Genomic DNA, 27,003 nt, shown 5'->3' with positions numbered 1-27,003 from the left:
CTTGCTGTGCACCCCAGGCCTCCTGTAGGCTGCCCTGGCCTGGGCACTGGTCAGAGAGCTGGGGTGGGGTTGCTGGCTATCATACAGGACACCCAGTCAAACCTACAGTTCAACCAGCAAGGACTCCACTGCCGCATAAGCAAGCCCTACGTGGTGCTTGGGACGTACGTAAAATGTTTGTCACCTGTCTGAACTTCAAGTTCACCTGGTGGCCCCAGCAGAGGTCCCCACAGTAATCTCAGCTCCCTCCTAACCTTGCCCAACCCAAGCTGGCAAAGGCTTGTTCCCAACCAAAAAGAGGGGACCCCTGTCCCGCAGGAGACAGCCCAGTGGGGAGTTGCTCTTCCCAAACAGAAACCTCCTGCAGCCTGTTAGCAGCTCACTAGGCCCCACTGCAGTTCTTGCTGGGGGTAGGGATGCTGGGCTCCCACCTGCACATGCTGAGGGTTCTGGGCAGCTTGCCTCACTGCCATGGGGCTGGAGTCTCCTCATTGTTGAAGGGCTAGGGGACGACCGCTTCTTGGTAGTTAGGGGATGCAGTCACGAGACCTGGCCCTCCCTGAACATGGGCCCTTGGCATTTATGCCACACTGAAGTCTGGGGGGCCACAGGCTATAGGGTTAGCTCCGACGGGACAGAGAGCCCTGGCCACACAGGCTCGCCTCCTGGGGACTTGGCTCTTCTTTGCTTCCCACTAAGCTTGGAACCAAATCCCAGGGGTAGCCCAGGAGACCTCAAACGGCCTCATCATTCTGACCTCGTCTCCTGCCCCAGGGACCTTGGCACACGCTCCTTCCTCTCCCAGCCCCACTTTGGGTGCTGTTCCTTCTCAGACTTCAGCTGCCAAAGAGGGGTGTGCCCTACGGACAGCCGTGCCCAGAATCCACCATGCCCATCATCACTGCAGTTGCTCTGTTCTCATGTCTTACTCCGACTTTGTCCCACTCTGGACCCCGAGGTCCGGGAGAGCAGGGCCCCGGGTAAACAGCTGCTAGGTCGCATGTCATGTGTTCACACGAAAGCCCCATGGCATCATCTCGGTAGTGGGGGGCTGAGCAGCCCTTCTCAGCTGCCGGGGACCCCCACTCTGGGCGGGCCCCCCTGGAAACCATGGCTTCCCTGAGCTCGGGCTCACCTGGCTTGGAGCCCTCGTCCACGGAGCCGTTGTACACCTGGTTGAGGAACTCGGGGCGGTTGTCGTTCATGTCAATCACGTAGATGTACAGGTCGATGGGGTTCTCCACCTTGTTACCATTCATGTCCACAGCGTGGGCGCGCAGCTGGAGGACAGCAGAGACGTGTCAGAGCCCAGCACCACCCTGGGGACACCCCTGCCTTGGTCCAGCATGGACCTCCGGGGCCTGTGGGGACCATTCCCAGCTCGGACCTCTGGGGCCTTCTGGAACCGGTCCCAGTGCTACTGACTGTATTCATCGAGTGTCTGGAGCAGGACAGGCATCCCCTGAGATGGGAGCTCATGTCCACTCCCAACAGCTGCAGAAAAGCCATTTGTGTCCGGGGGTGTGGGGGGCTTACACTGCTGCTACCAGTATGCTGAGGCTGGGAGCAGGTGCAGGCACCTGCCTCTGTGAGTTAACTCCTGGGCTTGACATATGGAGAAATGGGTGGTCAGAGAGGAAATGACCCAGGAAAGGTAGGACAGGGGCATGGGTTCCAGGGACATCAGAGGGTAGAAAGCAACAGTATCCTGAACTTGGACTGGAGGGTCTGAGAGTCTGGGATTTATCTTTTCACATACTCACTTATTCATTCAATAAATGCCAAGTGCCAGTGCCAGGCTGGGCCCTAGATCACTGTGCAACAGAACTGCCCTGGGGTCTCTGTCCAAAAGGACGATGGGCACCAAGAGAGAAGAAGCCCGCTGGGGTGGGGACAGGTCAGGGAGGCCTGTCAGGAGAGGCTGTCTGAACAGAGACCTTAAGGAAAAAACACGCGTGACCCAGCCCTGTCGGCAGGAGATTCCAGGGAGAAGGACCAACACTCTCTGGTGCAAGGAGTTTGCCGAGGTCTCTCCATGCAAAGCCACAACTGCCATACTACGGTGTCCCCAGCTCATATCTCTCTGCCAAAAATCCACGTCACCCTTGAAGATGGGAATATCAGACTACAGTCTTTGCAGCACGATAGTGCCAAGCTGAGGGTGCCTGGGAGGACAGCCCATGCTGGAGGGTCCTAGCTGTCCCCCAGGGTCCCGGGATCTGCGGGAGTCACACCCTTCACACCTGCTCCAGGGAAATGTGATGCTCGTTGTCTGCACAGGCACTAGTGTTCTGGTTTGGTTCTGACAAGTATGGATTTTACCCTTTAAATTGTGTGTTTAAGGAGGAGGACAGAATGGCCCTAAATTGTGTGTTTAAGGACACACAATTTAAAGGGTAAATTGTGTCAGGCTGTACCCTGGGAGGCTGTGCTCGGTAACAGGAGACAGATTAGACTGAGACAGGGTTCCCCCTGGGGGACACTGCAGACTGCCACGCAAGATGTGGCTGTGCACGTGGCCACATTAGCTTCGAGTTTCATGCTTGACGATCCTGAAACACCACCTGCCCTTTCAACCAGCTGCCCGTGTCCCTGTGGCTCCTCGGATGGGGACAGATGTGCAGCCCCACGGCGCTGTGTGGGTGCTTCCGTTGGTGGCCAGGCGATCCTTCATCTTGTCAAATGCACCCAGGCAATCACACACCCGGTCAAAGGTCGAGGGCTTTTGAAAAAAAGTAATTCTGAGCTAAAATTAAAGTTATTATCTCCTAAGACCATGCTGCTGGTTCTAGTAGGCGCTATCTTTAGTGGCAGCAGCAGGCCCAGAGTAGATAATGGAAACACAGCTACCAGGCTGCCTGCTTCTGCGGTCCCACCCCTGGCCCCCCAGTTCTGATTACACTTGGTAGCTTCTGTGGGAGGTCCCTGGGGAAAGGCTTCTTCCCGCCCACCTCTCGGGGCACACTGGCTTGGGGTATGGGGGGTTTTGCCCTGGTGGTGGGGGAGGCGAGGCGGCGTCTCAGCTGAGTCCTCTGAGCTTCTACAACCTGCAGGTCTCAGCACCAAGCAAAGTGAGCTCCCTGTGACGCTGTGGGCTGGACACATCCCTGTTCTCAACACGGGGAGGGGATAGGCATGAGGTACGGGCTTGGTCCTGCCCTGCAGGGCTGGGGGAGCTTGCTCCGGAGAAGGCGCATCTGCTGACTGAGGATCGTGCAGGCATAGCGTGTGCGAGGCGACCCCGTCCCCTCTGGCAGGTCTCCTCTTCCCCCATGTGGTCTGAGTGTTTTCCTGCAGGGGCCCAGACAGGGAGAAGCCCACTCAGGCCTTAGAGGTGGTGCAGGGTGCATGGCAGGCGTTGGCCGGTGGCTGGGCAGCCCTGAGCACCGGTCAGTCCTCAAGCCCCACTCCAGCCCTCACGAGGGTCTGCGGGGTCGGCACCGCCTCCACCTCTGTTCTGCGTGTGGGGGAACCGAGGCAGGAACGTTAGAAAACTTGCATGAGGTGACAGTGAGTGGTGGGATTCGAGAGTGTCTCACTCATGGAAGTCTTAAAAGAATTTTCTAGAGCACTGTCTTGCAAAATGAGCAGCGACCCACATCCATCGTCATTGTCTCCTCGGGCTGGGGGTGCATTGGTGCCACCTCATCAGTCAAAGGGGCCAAGTGGGAGATGGGACAGAATTCAGGGCACCTGGGGAGGAGGAAGGAATGGCCCTAAGGGTGTCAGGTGCTGGTCCCCAGATGTGCCCCCCTCCTTGACTGGCTATCATCTGTGGGGCCCAATCCAACCCAGTGGCAGGAGAGAAAGTGTGCTATGCTCCTGTGCTGGGTGACAGCGGAGGGGCCACGTGCCAAGGAATATGGGTGTCCTTTAGGAGATGAGTGCACCCCACTGCCAGGGACGTGGGGATCTCAGTCCCCACAATTACAAGAACCCAGCTCTGCCGCAGCCTGGAGCACCTGAGGATTCTCTTCAGAGCCCCCAGTGTGTGCCTGGGCGGCTGCTTTTACTTTTGGTCTTGTGAGACCTGAGCAGAAACACATGGAACCCGGCCGGACTCTGGGCCTACGGGGCAGGGAACCCATGACGGACGGGGCTTTGCATTGTCCTGAGCACTGATGTGGGGCTGACCCGCTGCCAGCACACTCTGCTGGCTGGCACAGCCTCCTCAGAGGTCCTGAAGTGTGTCCTATGAGGGGGAAAGCCCAGAGTCACCAGAGTCCAGCAAGGGGCACAGTATCTGCAGAGAGAGACTCCCACCTCCAGGGAAAGGCAGGTGCCAGCGGGCAGCTGGGAGGGTGGCAGCTATGGCTGCTGTTCTGGGCAGCTCCTGGCTACAGACAGGGGGCTTCTAGCTTCAGGGATTCATGTGCTGGGGAGGACAGGACTCCAGGCTGCTCTGGATACTGAGCTGTTATGTGGGGGGCCCAGGAACCTAAAGCCTGTTTCTCCCTCCTCCAGGAAGGGCGGCTGACATGTAGTGGCCCTGGAGCCACCTGCACAAGGCTTGGCTGGGGCACACAGCAGGACCTGTATGTCCTTAAGCCCTGGTGTCTGTAGAAATGACACTGGATTAATGCCTACCTCAAGGTGGGCACACAGGGCCAGCCTCACACCCTGGGACTGGTGGAGCCATGCAGGGCCTACACCCCTAAGGGCCCTGTGTGTGGCTTAGCTGTGACGCTCTGCTCTACATATTGAAATTCTTATTTTTTTGCAGTTTTTGGCCGATGCTGGGTTTGAACCCACAACTTCCAGCATATGGGGTCCTTGCCCTGCTCCTTTGAGCCACAGGTGCCGCCCTGAAATTCTTGATAAGCTGTAGATGACACCCGAGCATTTCTCTTTGCACTGGGATCTGGAACCTGCGGCCATCCTGGGTGGGTGAGGAGCTGAGCTGGGGCAGGCCAAGAGCAGGTGGCAGCAGAGCTCCTGCCAGCTGCCATGGTGGTCAGAGCCCCAGGCATGACCATGGGCAGGTGCCCCAAGGTGTTGAGCCAGCCTGGGGTTTTATTAAACACCGTGTGTTCAGTGAAAGGGTTCCTGAAGATGCAGAAGAAGCGAGCCCGGAAGACCTCAGGCCACAGCTCAGCACGAGGAGGGCGGCCAGGGCTGTGCCCAAGGCAGTGGGATCAGGTGTGGAGACTGAGGCGCCCATCTAGCAGGAAGCCACAGCACGGGGGGGGGGGGGGTCCCAGCCCTGATGTCATGGCCTCCAGGAGAGGATAGGGAGGGATGGCTCAGGTCAAGAAGGAAGGTGCACTTCTTTAGTGGCCATGATAACTAACCAGGAACCCACTTTTGGAAAGGTGAGTGTAAATCAGCAGCCGGCTGTGTCTTGTGCCATGGAGAGGCAGAAAGCTCTGAGGATGGAGGGTGAGGCTCCGGAGCAGCCCGCTAAATGAGAAGGGCAAGGGGACATAAGGGCTGTCCTGCGGGGCCATGCAGAGACTGGGGCTCCCTGCACCCTTGTTCTGGGGGGAAGGCCCCAATCACGGGCTGACCATCCCTCTAGACGAGGGCATGAGTGCCCCTGAAGAATAAGTCTTGGAAGGGACATATGCGTATTGGAGGGCAGATGTAGGCTGACAGACAAGGCAGAGCGGAGGGACGGAGGGCAGAGAGGGAAGGGACGGTGGTGGAGGGTGGGGGACAGAGAGGTGTCAGTGTGTCTCTGGCGTCTGGCCAGGTAGTCCTTGTGAGTGGTACCGTGAGAAAAGCTGAAAGAAAAGTGTACACCTGGTTTTCAAGGGTGCCTGGACCTCAAAGAGGGAGCGAGGACCCTGCCAGCCCCTCTCTGGGGAAAGACGTCCTGAAATTGCTTCCACTGAAGCCAGCAGCAGAGGCTGCCCAGGCTGTCTGTGCTTTTGTACCTGAGCCTGCACCTAAAATGACTTGACAGCCCTGATGGGCATGTGTGCTGCAGATGCCAACTCCCAAATCACTTTCCCCCTGTTCCTCTGCACCGTGAGCAAAGTCACCATCCTCGCTCAGAAAGGACACAGCGATTTTCCTTTAGATACTCAAGCACCCAAGGGAAATCTCTCTTTCCATCCAGCTGATGCACCAGCCTATTTCCTTTGTAGCACCTCCCCTTGGCTCCAGCCTCCACTGTCCATGAGACAAAGTTAGGAGGGTGCCAGATGCCACCTCAGACGGTGTCTGGGCAGGGGCAGGGGCATCGTGTTGGGGGCTGCACTTGCCGTTCTCAATACTTGTCTGGTGTTGAAGAATCTGGGGACACAGCCTTCCTTAGGGGCTTCAGGCCAAGAAGCACTCAGTGCGCCTTCATCTCGTGAATGTGCAAGGCCCTCCAAAGTGGGATCAGCTCTGCCCTATTCACCTTTACATGCCCAGCACCTAACACAGGGCTGGGAACTCAGAGCTCAAGAAAAGTTCCATGGATGGATGAACAGATAGGTGGGTGACTGGAGGTGTGTAGAGGTGGATAGAATGATGGGCAGATGGATGGATAAGTGGCTGGATGGGTGGATGGAGAGATAAGTGAATAGATGGGTGGATGGATGGTTAGATGGAAGGATAGGTGGATAGATGGGTAGTTGGATAGATAAGTGGATGGACAGTTGGATGAATGGATGGATGGATAATTAGATAGATGGATGGATAGATGGATAAGTGGATGGACAGGTTGGTGGATGGGTGGATAAGTGGACAAATGAATGGATGGATTGTTGAGTAGTTGGGTAGATAGAGGGATGGGCAGATGGATGGATGGACAGATAGGAGATCAAGTGGGCAGATGAGAGGGAAGAGTCTGGAAATGTAGGCCAGGGTTTCTCTTGGCAGAGAACGTGAAGAGAGAAGTCTGAGTCCAGTTAACTGGGGAGCTGATGTCAGGCACTGTGAGCTTACTGACGTGTATCTGGTCAAAGGCAGAGACCATAGGGTGTGTGGAACCCCCTAGTCCATGTGAACAGTGCCTGTGAAGCTGTGGCCACTTGGGCAGCCAGTCTGAGGGAGGGAAATCTGTGGCTATGAAGGGAGTAGGCAGTCTCCCAAGCAAGCTCCAGGGTCCCTTTAGCCTCCTGCTTCTGGTGGTGCCTTAGGGGATCCTCAGAGAGGCCACCATGGCCAATGGAAGAAGTGGCCTCCTCCTACTAACGTCCTCCCATCTGTGAGTGGCCAGCGAGACATTGAGGGCCGGACTCTGTTCTCGGGCCTGGCATATGGTGTGGACAAGCCTGGCGACTCCTCCACCCACACGGAGGGTCACCCCAACATACACAGCCCCTGCTAGTACTGGGCTCTGCTCCAGTGCTACATTCCTGTGAGTGCTCAGGCAACCCCAGCAGGAGCTGCTGCCATCATCTGAGTCTCTACACTTAGTGGGACAGAGATCCCCAGCTGGAGGGGAAAGTGGTTTGCCTGAGGGCTCCCACCTGGGCAGGGTGGGGCTCACACCTAGAGAAAGGGTGGGACTCCTACCTGTAGAGGGGTGGGGGTCACACCTGGAGGGAGTGGGGTCACACCTGGTAAGGGGTGGGGCTCACACCTAGGAAAGGGGTGGACTCCCACCTGGGGAGGTGTGGGGCTCACACCTGGAGTGGGGTGAGGGGTCACACCTGGAGAGGGGTGGGGCTCATACTTGGAGGGGACAGAGCTCATACGCACAGAGGGCTGTGGCTCACATATGGAGAGGGTTGGGGCTTATACCTGGAGGGGGAAGGCTGATTTTGACCTCCAGTCTGACTCTGGTCTGTGCTGCTTCTGGCAGGTGCAGCACCTCCTCTGCACGTGAGGGGCAGAGCCCAGGGGACTAATGCTTATGGCATCACTGGACCGGGGGACGGCGAGACATGTGCACACAGCTGGGGGCCCCTCTCTCCAGCTAGGGTCAGAATGGCTGAGGAGCAGACAGACTGACAGACCTTCCAAACCACTGTCTCCAGCCTCCATCCTTCTCACCTGTCTTTTCCATGCACAGCCTGTGAGACCGACCCAGAGCAGGTCCCATCTCAGAGGTGCTTCCCACTGTCAGAGAGGCGGGAGGAGGGAAATGAGAGGGTGCCGTGGGAGGGGCCCGTGGTGTGCAGCAGCCTGTGACGCCGGGAGAGGCTACCCAGGCAGGAGGCTGTGGGTATGGAGACCTTCTAGACCGGTGGTTCTCCCTGTGCGGTCCCAGCCTGGGAAGGCATCCCTCTGGGAATGTGTTAGAATACAAATTATCAGACCCATCCTAGGGCCACTGAGTTAGAAACCCTGGGGGTGGCATCCAGTGACTGAGCTTTCACTAACTAGCCTTCCAGAAGTCTCTAGTCCAGGCCAAAGTTGGAGGCCTCCTTGTGCATTAGGGACCCTGAGGCCAGGCAGGCACCTGCCTTGCTGAGGGCCCAGCCAGGGCCTGGCAGCACTGCGATTGGCCAGGTCTGGGGATACTCACATGGTAGGAGGCTCGCTCCTCCCGGTCCATGGGCCGGGTGACGTACATGCGGCCAGACATGGAGTCAATGCTGAAGACCTCCATGGGGGGCTGGTCGGCGCCCACGCCCGTGATGCTGTAGCGGATGGGGATGTCGTTGTCTTTGTCAGACCGGATCTGGAGGAGGAGCAGAGCGAGAAGAGGTCAGTCTGTGTGCCCAGGACGCCACCCCATCCCGGAACTCTTCACACGTGACCATTTCCAGGAGGACAGCCAACGGTCGGGGACTTACTGAGGGCCACCATCTATAGGCCTGGGGCCCACCAGCTAACAGCGAGGAACATGGTATCATACTTTGAGTTCAGTGTGGGTGCAGGGAGCTGGGACTCCAGACAGAGATCAGAACGCAGAGAAGAATGAAAATGATGGCAAAGAACGGCCTGATGTGGGCCCTCAGCGGTGAGAGCAGCAGCTGCCCAGAGCTCTGAGGGACAACGCTGGGACCATACTCGTTAATGTCTTGCCGAGGTCTCAGCAGTGTGTGAAGGCCACAGACGTTTCTGGATGTATATAGGTCACTATGAAAGTTTTGAGACAGACTGTGTTGTGGTCCATTATTTGGCTTCTGAGACACACAGTCGAGAGTGTGCTTTCTGATTCACCCATGCACGTTTAACTTGCTCAGCTCGTCAGTGCTGCTGGGAAGGCTTCATTTGTTTCCGTCTACATAGATTTTACGAGTCTTGATTTTTGTGTATCTCAAAACTTTGGTAATGTCCCATGTAAAAAGACTGAGAACATACCCCGGCTTCCTGCTTTTTTCACAGAAGCCCTGGAAGATATGATGCCACCCCCTGTGGGGTAACTTCCCATGAGGGTCGCAAGAATGGGGGGCCGTTCTTGAGGTGACCCACGCTTAGACACTCACTAAACATGGAAGGGCATCGTCGGCACGGTTTAATGCTAAATACGAACATTAAAGTACTTTTCACAGAGAAGCTATTGGTTAAATAGAATTTAACAATGGTTCCTGGGATCCTCGAGTAAGCCAGAAAAGACCCATAACCAGAAACAGAAACAGCACAGACATGTGTGAAATGCGGGGCAGGGTTAGGTTAGGCAGGGGTGTCGTTTAATTGGTGACATTAGTACTGAAAATAAGACGCGTCTTCCTTTTTGATGAAGCAAAACATCTTGTAATGAGAAGGGGACGTTGGTGGAGACGTGGCCACCCACCCACATTTGGGCGCCTCTTGGAGCCTGGAAGGCTCCCTAGAGGAAGTACAGGGAGGCCACAGGGATCTAGAAATACAGGGTGTCAGAAACTTTGTGTGCAATGGTTTATTTTTAAATTGCACACAAGCTTTATGGACACCCTGGATGTCTGACCAGATGGAATTAACAGATCCTCATTCAAATTTGGAGACACCTTTAGAAAATACTACGTTTGGGCTTGATGTGGTGGGTCATGCCTGTAATCTCAGCACTCTGAGAGGCCAAGTGGGGTGGATCACCTGAGCAAGAGCGACCCCCCAACTCTACTAAAAATAGAAAAACTAGCCAGTGTGGTGGTGGGAGCCTGTAGTCCCAGCTACTCAGGAGGCTGAGGCAGGAGGATCACTTGAACCCAGGAGTTTGAGGTTGCTGTGAGCTAGGCTGAGGCTACTACTGCACTCCACCCAGGTTAACAGAGTGAGACTCTGTCTAAAAAACAAAACAAACCAAAAAAACAACAACAATAAACAACTCCTTTTTTCCCCCTTAAAGCTCATGGTACCATGACAACACTTTTTTTTTTTTTGGCAGGTGGGCAACATCCCTTTAACAACACTTTTATAATAAAGTGGACAGTACTGAAACCTTGAAAAATACTCTATAAAGCAAAATTGACCAGGTCTTTTTATTGAAATGATGCAATTAAAATTTAACGATGAAACTAAAAACAAAAAGACCTTTTAGAAACCTAAAAGACATTGTGAAATAACTATCGGGTCAAATAAGAATTAATATTGCTTTAGAGGCTATTGAAACATATTTATCATGTTTAGTGATACAGCTAACAGACTCTGACACAGTGGAACCCAGAGGCTGAGTCCAAACCAACATTAGGTGTTTTCATTCCTGACACAGAATTACAGCAAACGAGCAACAGGCTCAGTCCAGGGCGGATGGACTAAAGAGCTTGGTGTGTCACCAGCACAGTCACCAAGAAAGAAGAGACAGAAATGGGCCATCTGGGAACAGAACAGGAAGAGCTGGTGGTGCCTAGGGATTCTCTGGAACTTTTCCCAAGCAGAGGACGGAACCCCAGTCTAATCTGCAGATAGCCACCCCCAGGACAATGCCCAAGCTGAGAAAACTAGGCCAGGCAGACAACGTTTACCTGAACTAGCATCTCCTGGTGACATCTCCTCCTGAACTAGCACCTCCGGCTGGGGTGGGCGACTGAGTTGCGAACTTGGTGGTTAGCATGGAGCCACCCCAGGACTGCAGTGTCTGACATTGTGGAATAACCATCGGGTCAAATAAGAATCAATATTGCTTTAGAGGCTATTGAAACATATTTATCATGTTTAGTATTACAGCTAACAGAATCTTACACAGTGGAACCCAGAGGCTGAGTGGTGCCTAGGTTGGGAGGAAGTCAGCACCTCCAAGGAAGAGGTAGGGATGCTTGCCCTGTGTAGCCTTATGGGGGTCAACATGAATTTGGGGCCCACACCAGTGCTGGTGGGGGCCCCTGGGGGTGGAAGCAGGCAGGTCTGCGGTGGTGCACACATACTCGCGGGCACACACACTTGCGGGCACACTTGCATGCCCACATGGCCTAAGAGGAGTCTCTGTGTCCTGGCCCCAGGCACCTGCCCAAGTCGTGCATAGCATTCAGGCTGCGTGGAGAGCACCTGGGGGCTGGCAGGCTGGGCCTGGCAGCAGAAACGCTGAGATCTGCTTGGTCTGGGCTCAGGGCCGCCTGCACTTTGCCTGGTCATTGCAGGCATTGTGGGAGAGGCTCTGCCTGAGTCTTACTCAGCCCTGCCTCTACTGCTGGAGGTTACCAAGCACCGCCCTTTCAGGCCAGTCCTGGCAGAGGCAGCTGTTCTTCCTGGAGATGCTCTGTACTCTACCCATGGCAGTTTTCACCAAGATCTGGTCACTGGGTCCCTGGGGCTAAGTCCAGATCAGAGGGAGAAGCCACTCCCTCGGTCTCCGCTGACTTACTGCTCGAGGTTGGGGAGAAGGGCTGAGATCACCACCCACCAGGAGGGCCCCGTGAGTTTGAGAGCTTGCTTTAACTTTGGTTCAGAGAGGGCACTGCCAGGCTATCCTGGGCTAGGGGAACACACAGAGCCAGGGCAGTGGAAGGACAGGTGATCTGCTGCGTGCTATCACTATGTTCTTTGGGCCCTGCTACCCATCTTGCACACGGAAATTTAATTATAAAACTGCTGGCCAAAACATATTTAAAGACTTTCTTTGTTTTTTGTGTTTATTTTTTGCAAAGCAAAGTCATTACATTTTGATCACTGGGCTGCTCTTGCTTCATACCCGGGGTCTTTCAGCAGCAGTTTCTGAAATACGCTGGGCGCTGGTCGCCATGCATGGTGGGTGCGGGGCCCTGAGCATCAGCCCTCAGAACACTCTGGATTCTCCCAGTTTGCCGCATGAGGAAGAAATACTGTGCGAACAAGTTCGCCAGATTGGAGGGAGCAGCTTCCCCTTGGTTGTGCCTGGCAAAGGCGGAAACACCATGGAGGCTCCTGATAGGCCATGAAAACACCACGTTGCTTTACGACGCCACAGAGACTTGTGCTCTTTTGAATTTGTTAGTAAAGGACGGAACAGATGGTGAAAGGTTAGTTTAAGTGATGTCTACATTAAAATAACTTACGGTGCCTGGTGATTGTGTGTACCCAGGGACTGCTGCTTGGAAGGCCGGCTCCCGTCCTTAGAAGAGGCTGGAAGCGAAGGATTATGGCAGAATCTCCCCCAAGGAGGAATATTTGCCTAATTTTAAATGAACTTGAATCTAGAGAAAAGTCACATGTGTGGGTCTGAATTGCAAACACCTTAGATGTTTACTCCCAAAGCATTTGGGGAAGAAGCTAGGACAGAGACTCACATACAGATTCCAGAAAACATCTCCTCAGGGGAGGAGGGACCGCTCTCCAGGAAAGGACCCTTAGGGTGGGGGTGCTGTCCCCCCAGCTGCAGCTGTCCCTGTCCTGTCCGCAGGGGGCAGCAATGCCTTACTCAGCCCAAGAAACGTGTGCTGTGCCCAGCGTCACACATGGCACGCCTGCCTGCTGGATCAGAGCTCTGCCCGTAGGTGACATCCTCTCCCTCTGTGATTGCACAGCAGGGTAAGGACAGTCAGGGAAGAGCAGGGTCCGTGGGACCCGCGGCGTGCAGCAAGGAGGGCGTTCAAGGAAGTCAGGTTCAGAGTGTGTTTGCTTGGTCTCGTCTAAATACACACCCAGAACACAGTTGTACCACACACAGACCCACAGATATACACAGAAACACACACAACCCCGCCCCCACAAACACACACACACAAACACATACACACACATGCAGCCTTCTCCTCTCTGCACCAGCCTGTCCTATGGTGGCCATTCTGCATTTACTGGGTTTTGCCATTAATAACGCCTCTTTGGTTCCTGTCCTAGCATTTTAAAAGATGCTTTTGAAATCTAAGGATCAAGTTCTTCCAGCAGGATATAACCCTTGAATGAAGTGTTTCAGCTCTTACTCCCTGTAGGATATTAAACCTAGAGATTTCCCAGGAAAACAGGCGGCGAGCTCTTCTTTTCCTCACCTGTTGGGAGTCTGAGTTGCCTGTAGTGGTTCCCACCTCTCTGTGGAGTAAAGCTCTGGGTGGTGACAGCAGTCCCTGTGCTGCCCCACTCGCCCCACAGTGCCAGGAGGAAGGCAGGTGGATGTGCACTGGCCTGCCGCGTACAGCCTGCCCAGAAGCACAATTTCCTTTTAAAATCAGACTCTCATGGAGCCCAAAGGTGGGAAGGCCACCACCTAAGTACACGGGCCCCACCCCTGTGGCCTTGGCAGGTGCATGGTGGCCCTTGCTTGAACACCTTGATTTTCACGCAGATAGAAGACCAGGGTTTTCTCAGGTTTTCTGAGTCTTCTCTCCTGCCCGCTGGTGTAGACCCCCTTCCCATCGTGTTTGAGCATGAACTTGGTGTCTACATCTTTCCCTGGGCCCCTGGAACAGGGACATGGCTACCAGCACGGCAGGGTGTGGTGTGGCAGGGGGTGCCCAGTAGTTCCTAGAGGAGCAGAGAGAGTGAGGACTTGCCTCCCGGGCAGGGTGCCTGGCCCTTCGCCTGCTGCTGTGGTCACCTGTGGGCCGTCCTGGGCCCTAAGGCCTTCCTGGAGGAGGCAGGACCCCCGCCCAAGGATGAGGAGGCTGAGAAAGTGAGCAGCTAGGGACGGTGGGGAGGGGCTGCCTGGCTCAGGCTTAGCACAGGAGGCAGAAGGTCAGAGGCTCTGTACGGGGAGGAGGATGAGCTGGGCCTTTAGAGGAGGAGGAGGAGGGGAGGGGAAAATGGGAGGGGTGGTTACATCCCAGCTCCAGCAGCCTGGCCAGGCTGGCCTGGGAATACGTGGGGCCGGCAGCAGCTCGAAAAGGAGGAAGAGGCAGGCCCTGTGAGGCTCGGGGAAGGCCTGCCCCGTGACCCCCACCACTGTGGCCCCTCCTCAGCCTGTTGTTCATGTTCGTTCTAAGCCCCTTTGGGCAAATTACAGCTCCCAGCCTTTCGTGTTCTTGTCCTGGCCTCAGAAGAGGAGGGACCCCTCACACCCGGAACTCTGTAAGGGACAAGTGGAGGGGAAACCCCACAGTGCCAGCTCCACCTGATCCCTCTACCCATTCTGCAGATGGAGAGACTGGGGCCCAGAGAGGCCAAGGGACTTGACAAGGGCTCATGAGTAACCAGTGCCCAGGTCCCATTTCCGTGGTGGTTGCACTGCCTTCTGAGGCCTCTGAAGTCAGGCGGCTGCAGGAACAGCACTCCGTGCTCACGGCACAGGCCCCAGGACAGAGCCAGCAGCCTGGATGCCCCTGTCCCCAGCCAGGTCCGCAAATGTGACTTTGGGGGTGGGCAGGAGACTGCGGAAGCCCATGTCATCAAACATCACTGTAACTCTGAGACCTTGAGCCAGAACTTCACATTAATTGCTTCTGAAGGTGATTATGGAAGTGTAACCTTGTCCTACCTGAGATTCTTTTAGCTGCTTCGAAGTTTAACTTAAAAGCCCTTTGCCAGGGTGCTGGGTCACGTTGTTCTCATGGAATGAATGAGACAAACTTAAAGCCAGAGGAGTATTCTCATCCCCCACCCCCAACTCCTCCTTGGTTCCTGAACGTTATTTTTGTATTTCTTGCATTTTATCAAATATTTTTCATGCATGATGAAATTCAGCCTTCAGTTATTTTCACGTAGGTTCTTGTAATGAGCAGAAAAATCTAGAATGTGATATGAAAAGGCATTTGTTGTGTAACACTGATGCCATCACACGTAACTGTTCACAAATACTTTGAGTTTTATAAATCACGAAGACAGGTTCAGGCACACGAGCACTAACAGAAGCGTGAGTGGAACACGTTTGGCTGGCGGTGAACGGAGTGCAGGCTGTACGAGTTGACAGAGAGAGGGACCTCCTTGACTTTGGGCCTGGCATTGCAATAGGCGTCTCTGTGACAATGGGGACGGCTGAACGGCAGTGCCCACAAAGCTATGCCGCTCTGTGCCTCCCCATGCAGACCCAGAGCCCTGGCCAGGGGCCATCTGACTGGCCAGTCTCCTGTCTAGTCATCCCATTGGGTCTGCGAGCAGCCCAGGAGCATTCCTGCACGTTCCTTCCCACTTGGGATAGCCGGAGTTGTCAGCTGCAGTGAGTCGGAGCCCTGCCCGCCCAGGTGCTGTAACATCGCGCTTGGCAGGCAAGGGCCAACTAGAGGCTAATGTCACTGTGGTGTCCAGTCTGGGCCTAGGTTACCTCCCCAGGGAGGCCCACCTGGACTTCTAGGTCCCTGTGTCTTGGGTTGAGGTCCCTACAAACAGCCTGATTTTCCTGTACAAGTGATGGACCGAAGAGAACCCCCAGGAGGAGTGGAAGGGATGAGGCACGTCTTAGCCTGGGCCCAGCTTCCTCTCACCCTGGGTACATGCTGGGGGCACTGCTGGGCACAGGCCCCAAAGAGCTGATGTCTGTCCACGTGACCTTGCCCAAGCACCCGCCCCCCATCCAGCTGACGGATGGATGAGCAAAGTTATTGCCATGTTTAGTTTATCAGAATTTTTATTATGGTGCTAAAATGAAAACTGATAATGGGGGGGGGGAAGTAGCTGATACACCTGGCAGAATATTATGTGGCCACAAAAGGGGCCAAGTCCTGGAAGCAAACGCCAACATAAAACCACACTCAGTGAGAGCTGCCAGACATACAAGGCCATGTAACATCTGCTTCCACTTACACACAACGCTCAGAACAATCTGCAGCGGCACAGAGTTGGTGAAGGGTCACTGGAAGCTGGGGCAGAGAGAAGAGGAGTCTGTTAAAGGGCACAGGATGGCCCAGGCCTGAAACTAGATGGAGTCATAGCTGCACAGCACAGTGAATTACTAATGCCTTCAGCGTGAATTTTAACATAATAAAGAAGGGAGGGCCGAGATCATTACTTAGAAGCTCCTAACCCTGGCGAGTGCCCTAGAGATTAGGGACACAGTGGCCTGAGAGCAAGACCTGGAAGGCAGCCAGGTTGCTGGGTCACAGCTGACCCTCAGGTGCCGAGGTGGCTGCAACTTTCTTTGTGCTGACTGACCTGCGGCAGATGTGGCCTCTGCGTGGAGGTCTGGGTCCCTCCCAGCTCTGCCCCCCAGACTTGCGACACACAGTAGGTGCTCGGGGAACCCCTGGGAATGCGCCGGAAACCCTGCCTCCCGGTCCTCACCCTTTGATTCTCAGCCTTTAACTCTGAATTTAAGGCAAAAGGCAATAGGATGAGGCAGCTGGACATCTGACAAACCCAGTGGCCTCTAGCAGACCACCCTTGATGAAAGCTGGCGTCATCCTGCTACAGACTCAGTGAGGCCCAGAATTTCTCACTGGGCTCCTCCCGGGGATTCCAGGGGCTTCTGGACAGTGTGTGTGTGTGGGTGCACCCGCTAGTTCTCTCTAAGGGATGTTCTACCCGCAGGTGAAGCCGCTGGTCCACATCTGGCACCCTGAGCCCTTCGTTTCCATGTGGTGCTGGGCACAGAGGAGGCACCCCTGAATACTCTGGGACTGAAGGTGACTCACCGCTGACTCTGCCAGGAGGCCCTGGGAACTACAGGTGTAGCAGCTACTTTCCCCTTTATCAGTTTTCATTTTAGCACCATAATAAAAGTTCTGATAAACTAAACATGGCAATAACTTGGCTCTATAAAAATGACGGTCTCCTATGCCATTGCTGTCATCAGAGTCCTGATAATAATACTCACAACATGAGACAAGATGGTTATTATGTTAAAATGAATAAACAACAAAGGTTTTTATTGCATGAGCAATTTTTCTAGGCATCGAGATGCTTTTTATGCTGTACGTGAGTAATGAACACATAATTCACCAACACATTGGAGTGCGGACCTAGAGTCTGAAGGTGCAGTCACAGCACATAAGTAAATTATTAATGAGATGCTGCCTAAAAATAAAAGTGCGAAGTCCCACCTTCCTCCTAAAGAAGGAAAAACAAGTATCCAGTAACTATCAGAGCCAAAAATAATCTTCAAATCCATCACTTACTGGGTGGCATACGAAAATCTGGGGATGTGTCCACAACACCTTTATGCTAAGGAGTCTGCCCAAGGTCCTACCTTGCTTGAAAAGGTGTGTGGGAGTGTGGCTGAGCCCACAACCAGGCCACGCTCCCCTCTCCTTCCTTGCCTCCCCTCACAGTGGCTGGAATGACACAACCACTGCCTGTCATTATCCCTTGCAGCTTGGGGTGGTGTGTGACCAATCTCTGAATGTGAGACACAAGGAAACCCTGAGGTGCATAGAAAGATGTATTTTGCTTTCCTTGACAATAGCACAAAAGGATCATTACCACGGTCACCCCTTGAAGTGGATTTGATGGCAGGTGCATTGGCAGCTCTTTTGCAGCCACCACTAGTGGCTACAGGTGGTGGAGGAGGGAGATGAAGGATGTGAGTCCTGATGGGATGACTGAGCTAACCAAACACAACTAGCATCAACTATCTTATCCCTGCTAACCAAACACAACTAGCATCAACTATCTCATAACAGGCAATAAGAACAGAGCGCTGAGGCTGCTGGGCTCTCAGGCCCTTGCTTGTAAAGTGGCCTTAGGAATGCAGGGAAGGCCAGATGTCCTTGCCATCTGGCAGAGGCTCTCACGGGCAAGGTGTGACCAGCTGGCTGACCAAAGAGACAGCTTCTGAGACAGTCAGGTCTCCCTGTGCTTAGACGTCCCCAGGGGCTCCCCTGAGTGGGAGAGGACTTGCAGGCCTGTGCGGGTCTGCTCCTGCCTTGGGTGCAGGATGTGAGGCAAGTGTCTCAGCACTGTAGGTCCCAGGCCCTGAGGCCTGGGGCTGCTGCGGAGAGCCCTGAGACACTGTGGCGGCTGGAATTCTCAGCCTCCTGCCTGCAGCCCAGGCCACTGGCCTGCAGAGGCTGCTCTGATGGGACCTCTCCAGGGGCCTGTTGCCTGGACGCCTACGGAAGGTCTAGAATGGTGCAGCCAGGTGCTGGAGGGGGGTGCGTGTGTGTGATTTTCCCGGCTGTGCCTATTCCCATCTGAAATCAGAAATGGCCACAAGCGAGCAAATGGGGGAGCATCCACTGGCCTCAGGTTTCTCAGCCCGTGGGAGTGTTCTGTTTAAAATAAAAAGGTCAGTAGTGGGGTCAAAATCATTTTCTTTTTCTTATTTTATTTCTCTGTATTAAAAAAATAAGAAATAGATACCCCCCCAAAAAACTTTGCCAGTGGGTAACGCTCCCACATCAAGAGGGCAGCACGGGGTGCTAAGGACACCCTACAGAGCTTCCTCCCCATCTGCATGGGGCCCATGGTGATTCAGGCAGACCCCAGCGCAGTCCCACGGGGAAGGCCACCAGGCAGGGCAGGGTCAGGACTCCTGGGCTCGGATTCCAGATGAGGTGGCTTTACCTGTTCCCTGAGTTGAGGTTGGAGCCCAAGTCTCAACCCTGCCCGGCCCCACCTGGCCCTGCCTTAGCCCCAGCCCCAGCTGTGTACCTGCACGGCCCTGCGATCACTTGACTTGTGTTTATTTGTTGATGTTTGTAGTGTTTATTTCCCCCATTCTCTTGGGTACACTGTGCCCAGTCAGGTGCTTAGGACATGTTTGCAACTGAACCAAATTACAGTTGTAGAATTTTCCTTGGTTATTTCCCAAACAGGAAAATCATGCTAAAAATCAAAGGAAGACCCACCCAGAGGCTCACATGGGACACACAGGTGTGGGCCCCTCACAGAGTCACAGAGGCTTGGGAGCTGCATCTGCCCAGTTGTGTCCTGCAGGACTGGACCTGTTTGCAGACCTGCCTCTCAGGACACCTGTCTGTGTCTCCCCCCACCCCCAGTAGCTGCTGCCCCGGAAGCCCCACAGCAGCACTGAGCCCCAAGCCCAGGAGAGAGCTGTTCTGAAGGATCAGTACATGACAAGGCTTCTCCAAATGGACGGGGCTCCGGGCGTGGGCAGCACAGCCTCTCTGTCCTGGCCATTGGTGGTAGAGGAGGGCTCAGCTTCAGAGAGCCCGGCCCCCCTGGTGGGACAGGAGCTGGGTGCACGTTAACCGGGGAGCTTCACAGCTAGAAGTGGGGGTGGACACAGTGCAGGCCAAGGCACACAGGGTCCAGGATGCAGGAGAGGCTGGGGCTGGACACGGAGCTGCCATGCCCAGGGCCTTGCCTTGCCGTGCCATCAGCTGGGTCTCAGCCCACTCTGCTGGGCGGGCACACTCGGTGGCCTTCCCTGGAGACCTCTGCGAGGAGACAAGAATTAGTGCACAGGGAACTATGGGCACACGGCTGGTCGAGGACCCTTGGGTGATGTCTGCTCGACCAGCTCAGGTCTTTTTTTTCTCTTAATTTTGGAGTAATATGAGGGCATATATGATTAGGTTACATTGTTTTATTTGTAAGGTAAAGTCTGAGTTGCCTTCAGCTGGTCACCCAGGAGGTGTGCCATATACCCTGCAGCGTACCCCATGGGAGGCATGTCCTGAGCCCCCATGTCCCCCCTTTCTTGAATTTGTGTTTTCCCTCTGTGGGCTTGTACTTGTTCACCCCCCGGTTTCCACTTAGTACTGAGCTCATGGGGTGCTGGCTTTTCCGTTATTGGGAGAATAGGGGGTCTTAGGAGAATGTTCTCTAAATCTACCTGGGTTAATACAAAAGATGCAAAGTCTCCATTTTTTATGGCTGAACAGTGTTCCATGTTCTACGTACACACAGTTTATTAATCCACTCACGCGGTGATGGGCACTTGGGTTGTTTCTACATCCTGGCGACTGTAAATTGAGCTGCTATAAACATTTGGGTGCAAACGTCCTTATGGTAAACAGGTGTTTCTCCTTCTGGGTAGACACCTAGTAATGGGATCCTGGGGTCAAATGGAGGGTCTACTCTTAGCCCTTTGAGGATTCTCCGCACTTCTTTCCAAAAGGGCTGTACGATTTGCAGTCACACCATCAGTGAAGGGCAGTGCCCTCTCTCCACATCCACTGTAATGTGGCTCTTTTCACTGGGAGAAGGTGACTCTGAAAGGTGGTTTCGATTTGCATTTCTCTGATGATTAGGGATGATGAGCATTTTTTCATGTGTTTGTTGGCCATTTGTCCTCTTGGGGAAAGATTCTGTTTGTGTCTCCTGGCTAATGATTAATAGAGTTGTTTGTTCTTTCTTTGATTTGCTTGAATTCTTTGTAGAGTGTGGTTATTGTCCTTTGTCAGTTTCGTAACATGGGAACATCTTCTCCCACCCTAAAGGTTATCTGTTGGCACCGTCAATTGTGTCCTTAACTGTGCAGAAGCTTTTTAACTTGATCAGGTCCCATTTGTTTATTTTTGTTGTTGCTGCAATTGTCAAGGGGGGCCTTCCTCATAAATTCTTTCTCAAGGCTGATGTCATTAAGGAACCCCCCCCACATTTTCTTTAAAGTACAGGTCTTTTAAAATCTGGATGTGAAGGCCTTGAGGTGAGTGGCGGCCGTAGGGCCACACCCATACTGTGGGGCAGCAGACATGTCTCCGGCCTGGGTCCTGAGGACACCTGCAGGGGCCGGTGTGGCAAATGCCCCACAAATACACAGCATAGTGCTCCAAGTGTGGGCCATGGGAGGTGCCGGGTGTTTGAGCAGGAGGCAGTCTCTATGGAAGGTGGGGGAGGCTCAGGTTTGGGGGATTGAAGGGTACCGAATGCAGGGAGGGAGGAGGGACCCCCACATCTGAAACAAGGCGCAGCAGAGGGACCAGAGGGAGTAGGACGGAGGCAGCTGCCCCCGACTCCCAGGGTCTGTGGCTGGGGGCTGACCCAAGGCTTGCAAAGACAGGTGTGCACACAGCTCAAGGTCACAGAGTCAAACCAGCAACCCCGGACCCCCTCCCTGCATCTCCTCTGGTCCCCAAGGACCAGGTCTGCTGAACAATAACAGCTAAGTAACCAAGCCCCCCCCCCCCGCCCATGAATATGCATTTCATCAGCCTAACTGAAATAGCTCCTTTTAAAATGTCTTTCCTCCCGGCAGCACACAAAGCTGGGAAGAAGGTTTGTAATTATATGTGTATCACAAGTAGTCCCAGCCCGGCAGGGGGCTTAGAGCCTTCATATAAATTATACCAATCAGGGGAAAAAACCCACAAGGATGTTGAAAGTGATACTTTCTTACAACTGATGTACACAAGCACTAAATCATGGCAAAACAGTGGGCAGAGGTGGGGCGTCTGCCATCATGAAGTGAGTGTTGGCTGTAGCCTGGCTGCCTGTGTAAATGCGTATGGTCACCCTAATGATGCATTGGAGGGGGGAGGGGTGACAAATCCAGAACCAGGGAGGCTGCGGAATACAAATGCGCTGGGAGTACTCCCCGGGAGAAGCTGCGAGGTGCCCATACATCCGAGTGGAGTGGCTGTGCCAGGCATATCTGGACTTCCCTTGCAGAGGGGCCGTGCCTGTGCCGCCCGTGGTGGCCTCCGATGCACCTTCATGTCCCCTACTTTGGGCCTAGGTGCTGTCCAGGGGGGTTTGGCTGGGAAGTGGAGACGGGTCCTTGCAGACACGAAGACCTCCGAGCCCAGGGTGGGACGGGGATGGCAGGGTAAGCCTGAGGCCTGTCGGGCACGTTCTGTGTCTGCACATGCCTCTGCTCTCCCCAGAGCTCAGGGTGGGACAGAGTGAACCTGAAGGCCTGTGGGGCACCTTTCCTGTCTGCACACACCTCTGCTCTGCTGTCACACCATAGGCTGGGCTGGGGGAGCAGTGAGCAGACACCCACAGAGCCCAGTGCTGACCTGCACCGTTCCTTAAGACAACACATTTTAGCCTCGCCTGGGCCTTTGAGGGATGGAGAGGGCAGAGCAGCTGCGCAGAGCCGGTGTGCGCCCTCCCTTCCCCTGTCCCGGAATCCCTGAGGGACACCCAGGGGTCTAAACTGCTCTGAGGCCCCCAGAAGACCCAGAAAGCAACTTGCAGGCTTGGGCTTCCTCCTGAGAGAGCAGGTCTCGCCTGCTATAGCTGGAATCAGGTTTGGAGGGGTGGGACGAACTGTGCAGGGACCCCACCCCCAGGCAAGGGCAGGTGCAGCCAGGGGCCAGGTCAGCCAGACCCTTCTCACCGTCTGCGAAGTAGGACGGTGTTTGTGAACCACTAACGTAGGAGAGGGCGCGTGGACAGGGCACCACCTAGGTTTGAGGGAATTGGCTAAAACTCGAGAAGCTGTAAATCCCTGGGTTACTGAAGGTCCTGATGGAGTCAGTGCATGTCCTGCTGCTGCTCAAGAGCCCTCGCTGGCTCCCTGTGGCCCATCGGGAGATGGCTTCTGTCTCACCTAGCTCCTGATCTGAGCCCTGTGTGACAGCCTGGCCTCTGCCCCGCTGCTAAGATGGGCTGCGCTGCTCAGCTGTCCCTTGGTCACATGCTAATGCTTCTATGTGCCGGGGCCTCTAGCTCTGTAAATTTAGAGGGGAATATTGAGAAATCTGTGATTTTGGGAAACTCTCTGTTCATCTGGGAGAAAGCAAACATGGGCGGGTTGCTACTGCACCACTGACAAGCCCAGGAGGGTCGTGCCTGGAGGAGACATTGGAGGTGTCACAGGCTGGGGTCCAGGAAGGTTTCCAGGGCTAACCCAGAGGGCAGGAAAGGCAGATGTGGGTTCTAGGTGGCCACTGCAAAGCCCAGGTGGCAAGCAGGCAGGGGCGGGAGGCTGTGCCCGGGACACGGTGGGAACTCACTGGAGGCCCCTGCTTTGGGGTCCTGATCTTGCCCCCAAGAGCTCACATGAATGTGTGACTTGGGGTTTGGACTCAGGCACCAGGCTGCTGGGAGCTCCACTGTGCCTGTGTAACCTGGGCAAGACGTTTCACCTTTTTGGGCCAAGCCTCTCCTAGTAACGCTGGAGAGGAAGAGTCTCAGCCACAGGGGTGGTTGTGTGGGTTAAGGGTGTAACTTGTGAATGAAGTTTGGCTGTGTCCGATCCACGGAACGAACCCCTCCTGCTTCGGCTCTTGTTTTATATTCGTGGTTTTATCTCCTCGATCTAAGCTTGAGCCTGACTCCAAAGCCCTCGTCCTCCAGAAAGTCTGTCCTGCTTCATCCAACTCTAAGTTCTTAACTTCCAAACACCTCTGGTCCTGCCGGATCTCGGTCCCCTTGATGCAGGGTCCCATCACCTTCCAGGGGCACAGATTAGCCCCCCATTCTAAAGTTCTCCTAGGGCCTGTCCTGAGGTAGGATGTGGGGCGCAGAGGTGTCAACAGCTCAGAAATGCCTGAAGGGTGGCTGGTGAAACAGAAGTCAGACAGAGAGGGGTCAAATTAATGTGTCCCACCTAGGGAAGGAACGTCCCTTGGGGAGGCCACGCCTTTTCTCGAAGCACAGGCCTGCCATTTGGTGTGCTCTGGAGCTTTTTTTGCGTGAGCCACTGCTGTAATCGACAGGGCTGAGAACCAACACAAATGACCCCTGACCACGCGCCTGGGTAGTGGGGGCCAGGATGTGAGCAGGCTTGAGGTGGGAGCGTCCTTGGCCTTGTCCAGCTGCGTCTTGGGGAGCAGAGCCACCCACTGCTCTGGCCTGCGGCAATGGAGGTCGGTCAGGATGTCTGCCCTGTCGGCAAATGGACACGAGCTCTGTTCTTCATGCCAGCTGTCCAGATGCCATCAGACCCATTCTGACCCCCACTCCCCACCTCGGACTGGGTTTCCCGGCTTCCCCAATGGTCTTGGTCTGTCTCAAAGTCGTCTGGGCCAAGGAGCTGGGAGGAGGCTGTCTGTCTGTCATAGTAACTACTTTTTATAACTCTAGTTAGCAAACATATGGTCTCAGTTATTATAAGAATTAACATCTCACAGGAGAAAAGAAAATAAGTTTGGTGTTTAAGGAAGTGGAAAATAGAATTTTCCATTGCTTTTTCCCTGAGAATCTCAATTCAACTCTGCCACCGGGATCGCTACTTTCCTATTTAGAAAACCAGGAAGCAATTTGGGAAAGTCCTTAATCTCGCCTTGTTCTATCCCCTCTGAATATTAGTGAAAGTATTATTGGGCAAACTATGAAGGCAAATACAAATGTCAAGTTGATTTCCAGGTTAGGAAGGTGGCAGTGCCTCCTGGAAAGCATCTCTCTTGTTTACCTCCTCCTTCCTAGGGCTCCTGGGCAGATCCCCAGGTCCGAGGCCTCCCACCTGCCCTCCGTGGGTGTCTGTGTCAGCGTGACACCGGTCTGAGGGCTCCGACATCCCCACCAGAGCGGCAGAAAGACCTCAGTCTGCCTTTGAGATGGAAGTGCCTAAGCTTCCCAGGTTTTGTGCGACTTTTAGGCTCCTTTGTTCCAAGGTCAAGTGAAATTGCTTCCTAAACCTTCTTCTGTAAACAGAGAAATAGAAAGTGCAGTAAGAAAATGGGAGCATCAAGTGTCAGAGGCTTGGGGATAACCAAGGGCAGAGAACCCACCTGCTCCCCAGCCCCAGCCAGCGCGAGCCTCTCATTTCAGGCTGGGGCATGTTTTGCATTTGATAATCTAGGATTAAGAGTCTCAAAGACTGAAGCTCAGAGAACCAGTGTTCCTGTGGCTTCGTTTAATTCTAGTCTGGAATCTCCTTAGCTTTGGCCTCCAGGGCCTGAGAATACCGTCTCTAAGCCATCCGGGGACTGGATTACGGTGCGGCAGGCTTCCCATTCCAAGGAGGACTTAGTTGGGGATCTTAGTGCTCCTGGGTCCCAAGGAGTTTAGTTTCACGGGGCTTTTCCATTAGAGACCCAAGAGTGAGGCTGTATTCATCAACTGTTTCTCACAATGTCCCTGGGACAAATGTGGTCAAGTATCAGGCCCAGGCTGGGAGCTGGAGCTATTCCTGCGGTCCCAGCCCACTGTCACAGGGGCCACACAGCGTTGCAAGGCAGATGACGGGCAGCCCCCAGTCCCTGGGACGCCCGTTATTGCTCTCCTTGGCGGGATGTGTCAGAACTGTGATCAGGGCGGATCTTGGTAGAACGGGGTTTGCAGGTCAATCCTCTGAGCCCATCCTCCCCATGCCGTCCCCTCCTCGCCAGCATGCCCCGGAATGAACTGTGAGCGCTGAACACGTCAGAGGGGACCCGGTTCTCTCAGGGGCCAGTTTCTGGTGTCCTATTTGATACTTTCAGAGGTCCTGGATTGCTGCAGAGCCAGGTGGGGGGTCTGGGCAGAATGAAAGAAATTCATTTTGAGGGGCACCTCCCACTGGCGAGGTTCACAGGGTGCTAGAACGCTTGGCACGGAGCAAAGAGGCAGAGTATGGGGGGTGGACAGGGTTCTGCTGTGGGGACTTGGGCCTCAGCACCGTGGGAGACCCAAAGGCCTGATCTCCTGGGAGCTTAATGCAAAAAAGTGACAGAATTATCAGTCCTCACCAGCACTGAGGAGACGCCGCCTACAATGTGAGCATCTCAGAGGACACGTTACTGATGCCACGGCCAGGGCCAGTGCAGGGGCTCAGCTCACGGGCAGGGTTTATCAAGGCAATAATTATAGACACTACAACACCCTAAGTATTTATTTAGCAGATACAGCTTTTAAGGGGGCCTCATTTTCACATCACAGCAGAGCAGGATTAAATTGTACCTGGCAATGTTCCCTCCGTGCACGAGCTCTGCCTTCTGTCGCTTGCCTGCGCGTGTTTTCCACACGCTATTTTTGGAGTGAGAGGGCGGGTGTGCAGGGGCTGGTCCACAGGAGGCAGCAGCAGCCAGGCTCCTAGGGCAGATCTGCAAAGTGGGGGTGCATTCCCAGGGGCCCTCAGATTGCTGGGAAGGCCCAGGTCCTACCCCACCTCTATGTCCCAGCTGTGTGACTCTGGCAAGTCATTGGTCTGTATGCGGGGGACAGTGTGGGGGGCCTGAGGTGTCCCCAGGGTCTTCTCGGGGTGTCAGGCCTTTGCTATTCCTAGTGCACAGAATGGCGGGGCATGCGGGTTGTCATAGTCATCCAGCCAGAGGAGGGGCCTGGACGCAGGCTGGGGTTTCCCCTCCCTGCACGTGGGCCCGGCACCCATGGCAGATGCATCTGGTCTGGTTGGGCCTGGAGCTTGGTCTGTGTCCATGGGACATGAATGGCCTAGAAGTCACCCTTGCCCCAGATACTCACTAGGCCCCTGCTACGTGCAGGGTTGGGGAGACCTTGGTGAGCAAGGCAGGCAGGAGTCCCCCAAGTCCTTGGTGACAGAGACTACCCCCAAGCCAGGCCTCTGTGTGAAGGGTGTAGGGGCTGGGCTGGGCCGTCAGTGACAAGATCATCTATGGGGCTGGGGATGGGTGGGCCCAGGGAACCGTGGGATCCTAGGGGGGCCAGTAGCAGCTCCCTGGGAGGAGTCACAGCACCATGGAAGACTGTTTTCGAGAGGAAATGAGGGCAAAGAATAATCTCAGGAGCCCTGAATGGACCGTGGTGCCCAGTGCCCAGTGCTGGCATGTCCTGCTGCAGAGTCTAAGCCTGGATCACACCGCCCTGAGCAGTGGTCCCTCCGCCACTTGGCCTGGTGCGGGGTCAGACTTTGTACCCACACTGAGGACAGGCCAGGGCTGGAGGACACCGTCTTCTGCTGTGACCCCTGGGTGAAGGACAGGCCCCTGAGCCTCAGTTCCTGCTCTGATGAAAAGGGGGCCTCCCGGGGCTCTCCTGGACACGCCCTCATCCACTATGCTGCCACCAGTGCTGCCAGCCACCTAAGTGCCCTGCAAACTCCTGCAGGGACAGGAGCCCTGGGGGTACGAGTCTGGGAGAGTTAGTGGATCACAGAGGGAAGCCGGGGCCTCCGAGGAGCTCGTAAAGCAACCTTGTTCACACTGCTGATTCTCAAAACTAAAGGGTTTG

At 54.7% G+C, this 27,003-nt stretch overlaps 1 protein-coding gene across 1 annotated transcript in view; it reads right to left on the bottom strand.

Moving 5' to 3' along the window:
- Window positions 1–27,003, bottom strand: part of CDH4 (cadherin 4) — a 469,303-nt gene that overhangs the window by 61,166 nt on the left and 381,134 nt on the right. Inside the window, exons 5-6 of the mRNA XM_053574371.1 lie at window positions 8,405–8,560; window positions 1,136–1,280 (exon numbers count right to left, since the gene is read on the bottom strand). Of these exons, the coding sequence (XP_053430346.1) occupies window positions 1,136–1,280; window positions 8,405–8,560 (301 nt within the window). The remainder of the gene's footprint in view (window positions 1–1,135; window positions 1,281–8,404; window positions 8,561–27,003) is intronic.

The sequence above is a fragment of the Nycticebus coucang genome, chromosome 21 (genome assembly GCF_027406575.1).
Source record: "Nycticebus coucang isolate mNycCou1 chromosome 21, mNycCou1.pri, whole genome shotgun sequence".
In the NCBI taxonomy this organism is placed as follows: domain Eukaryota; kingdom Metazoa; phylum Chordata; class Mammalia; order Primates; family Lorisidae; genus Nycticebus; species Nycticebus coucang.
The sequence above is the reverse complement of the archived record's forward strand: the minus strand, read 5'-3'. Positions and strand labels throughout refer to the sequence as shown.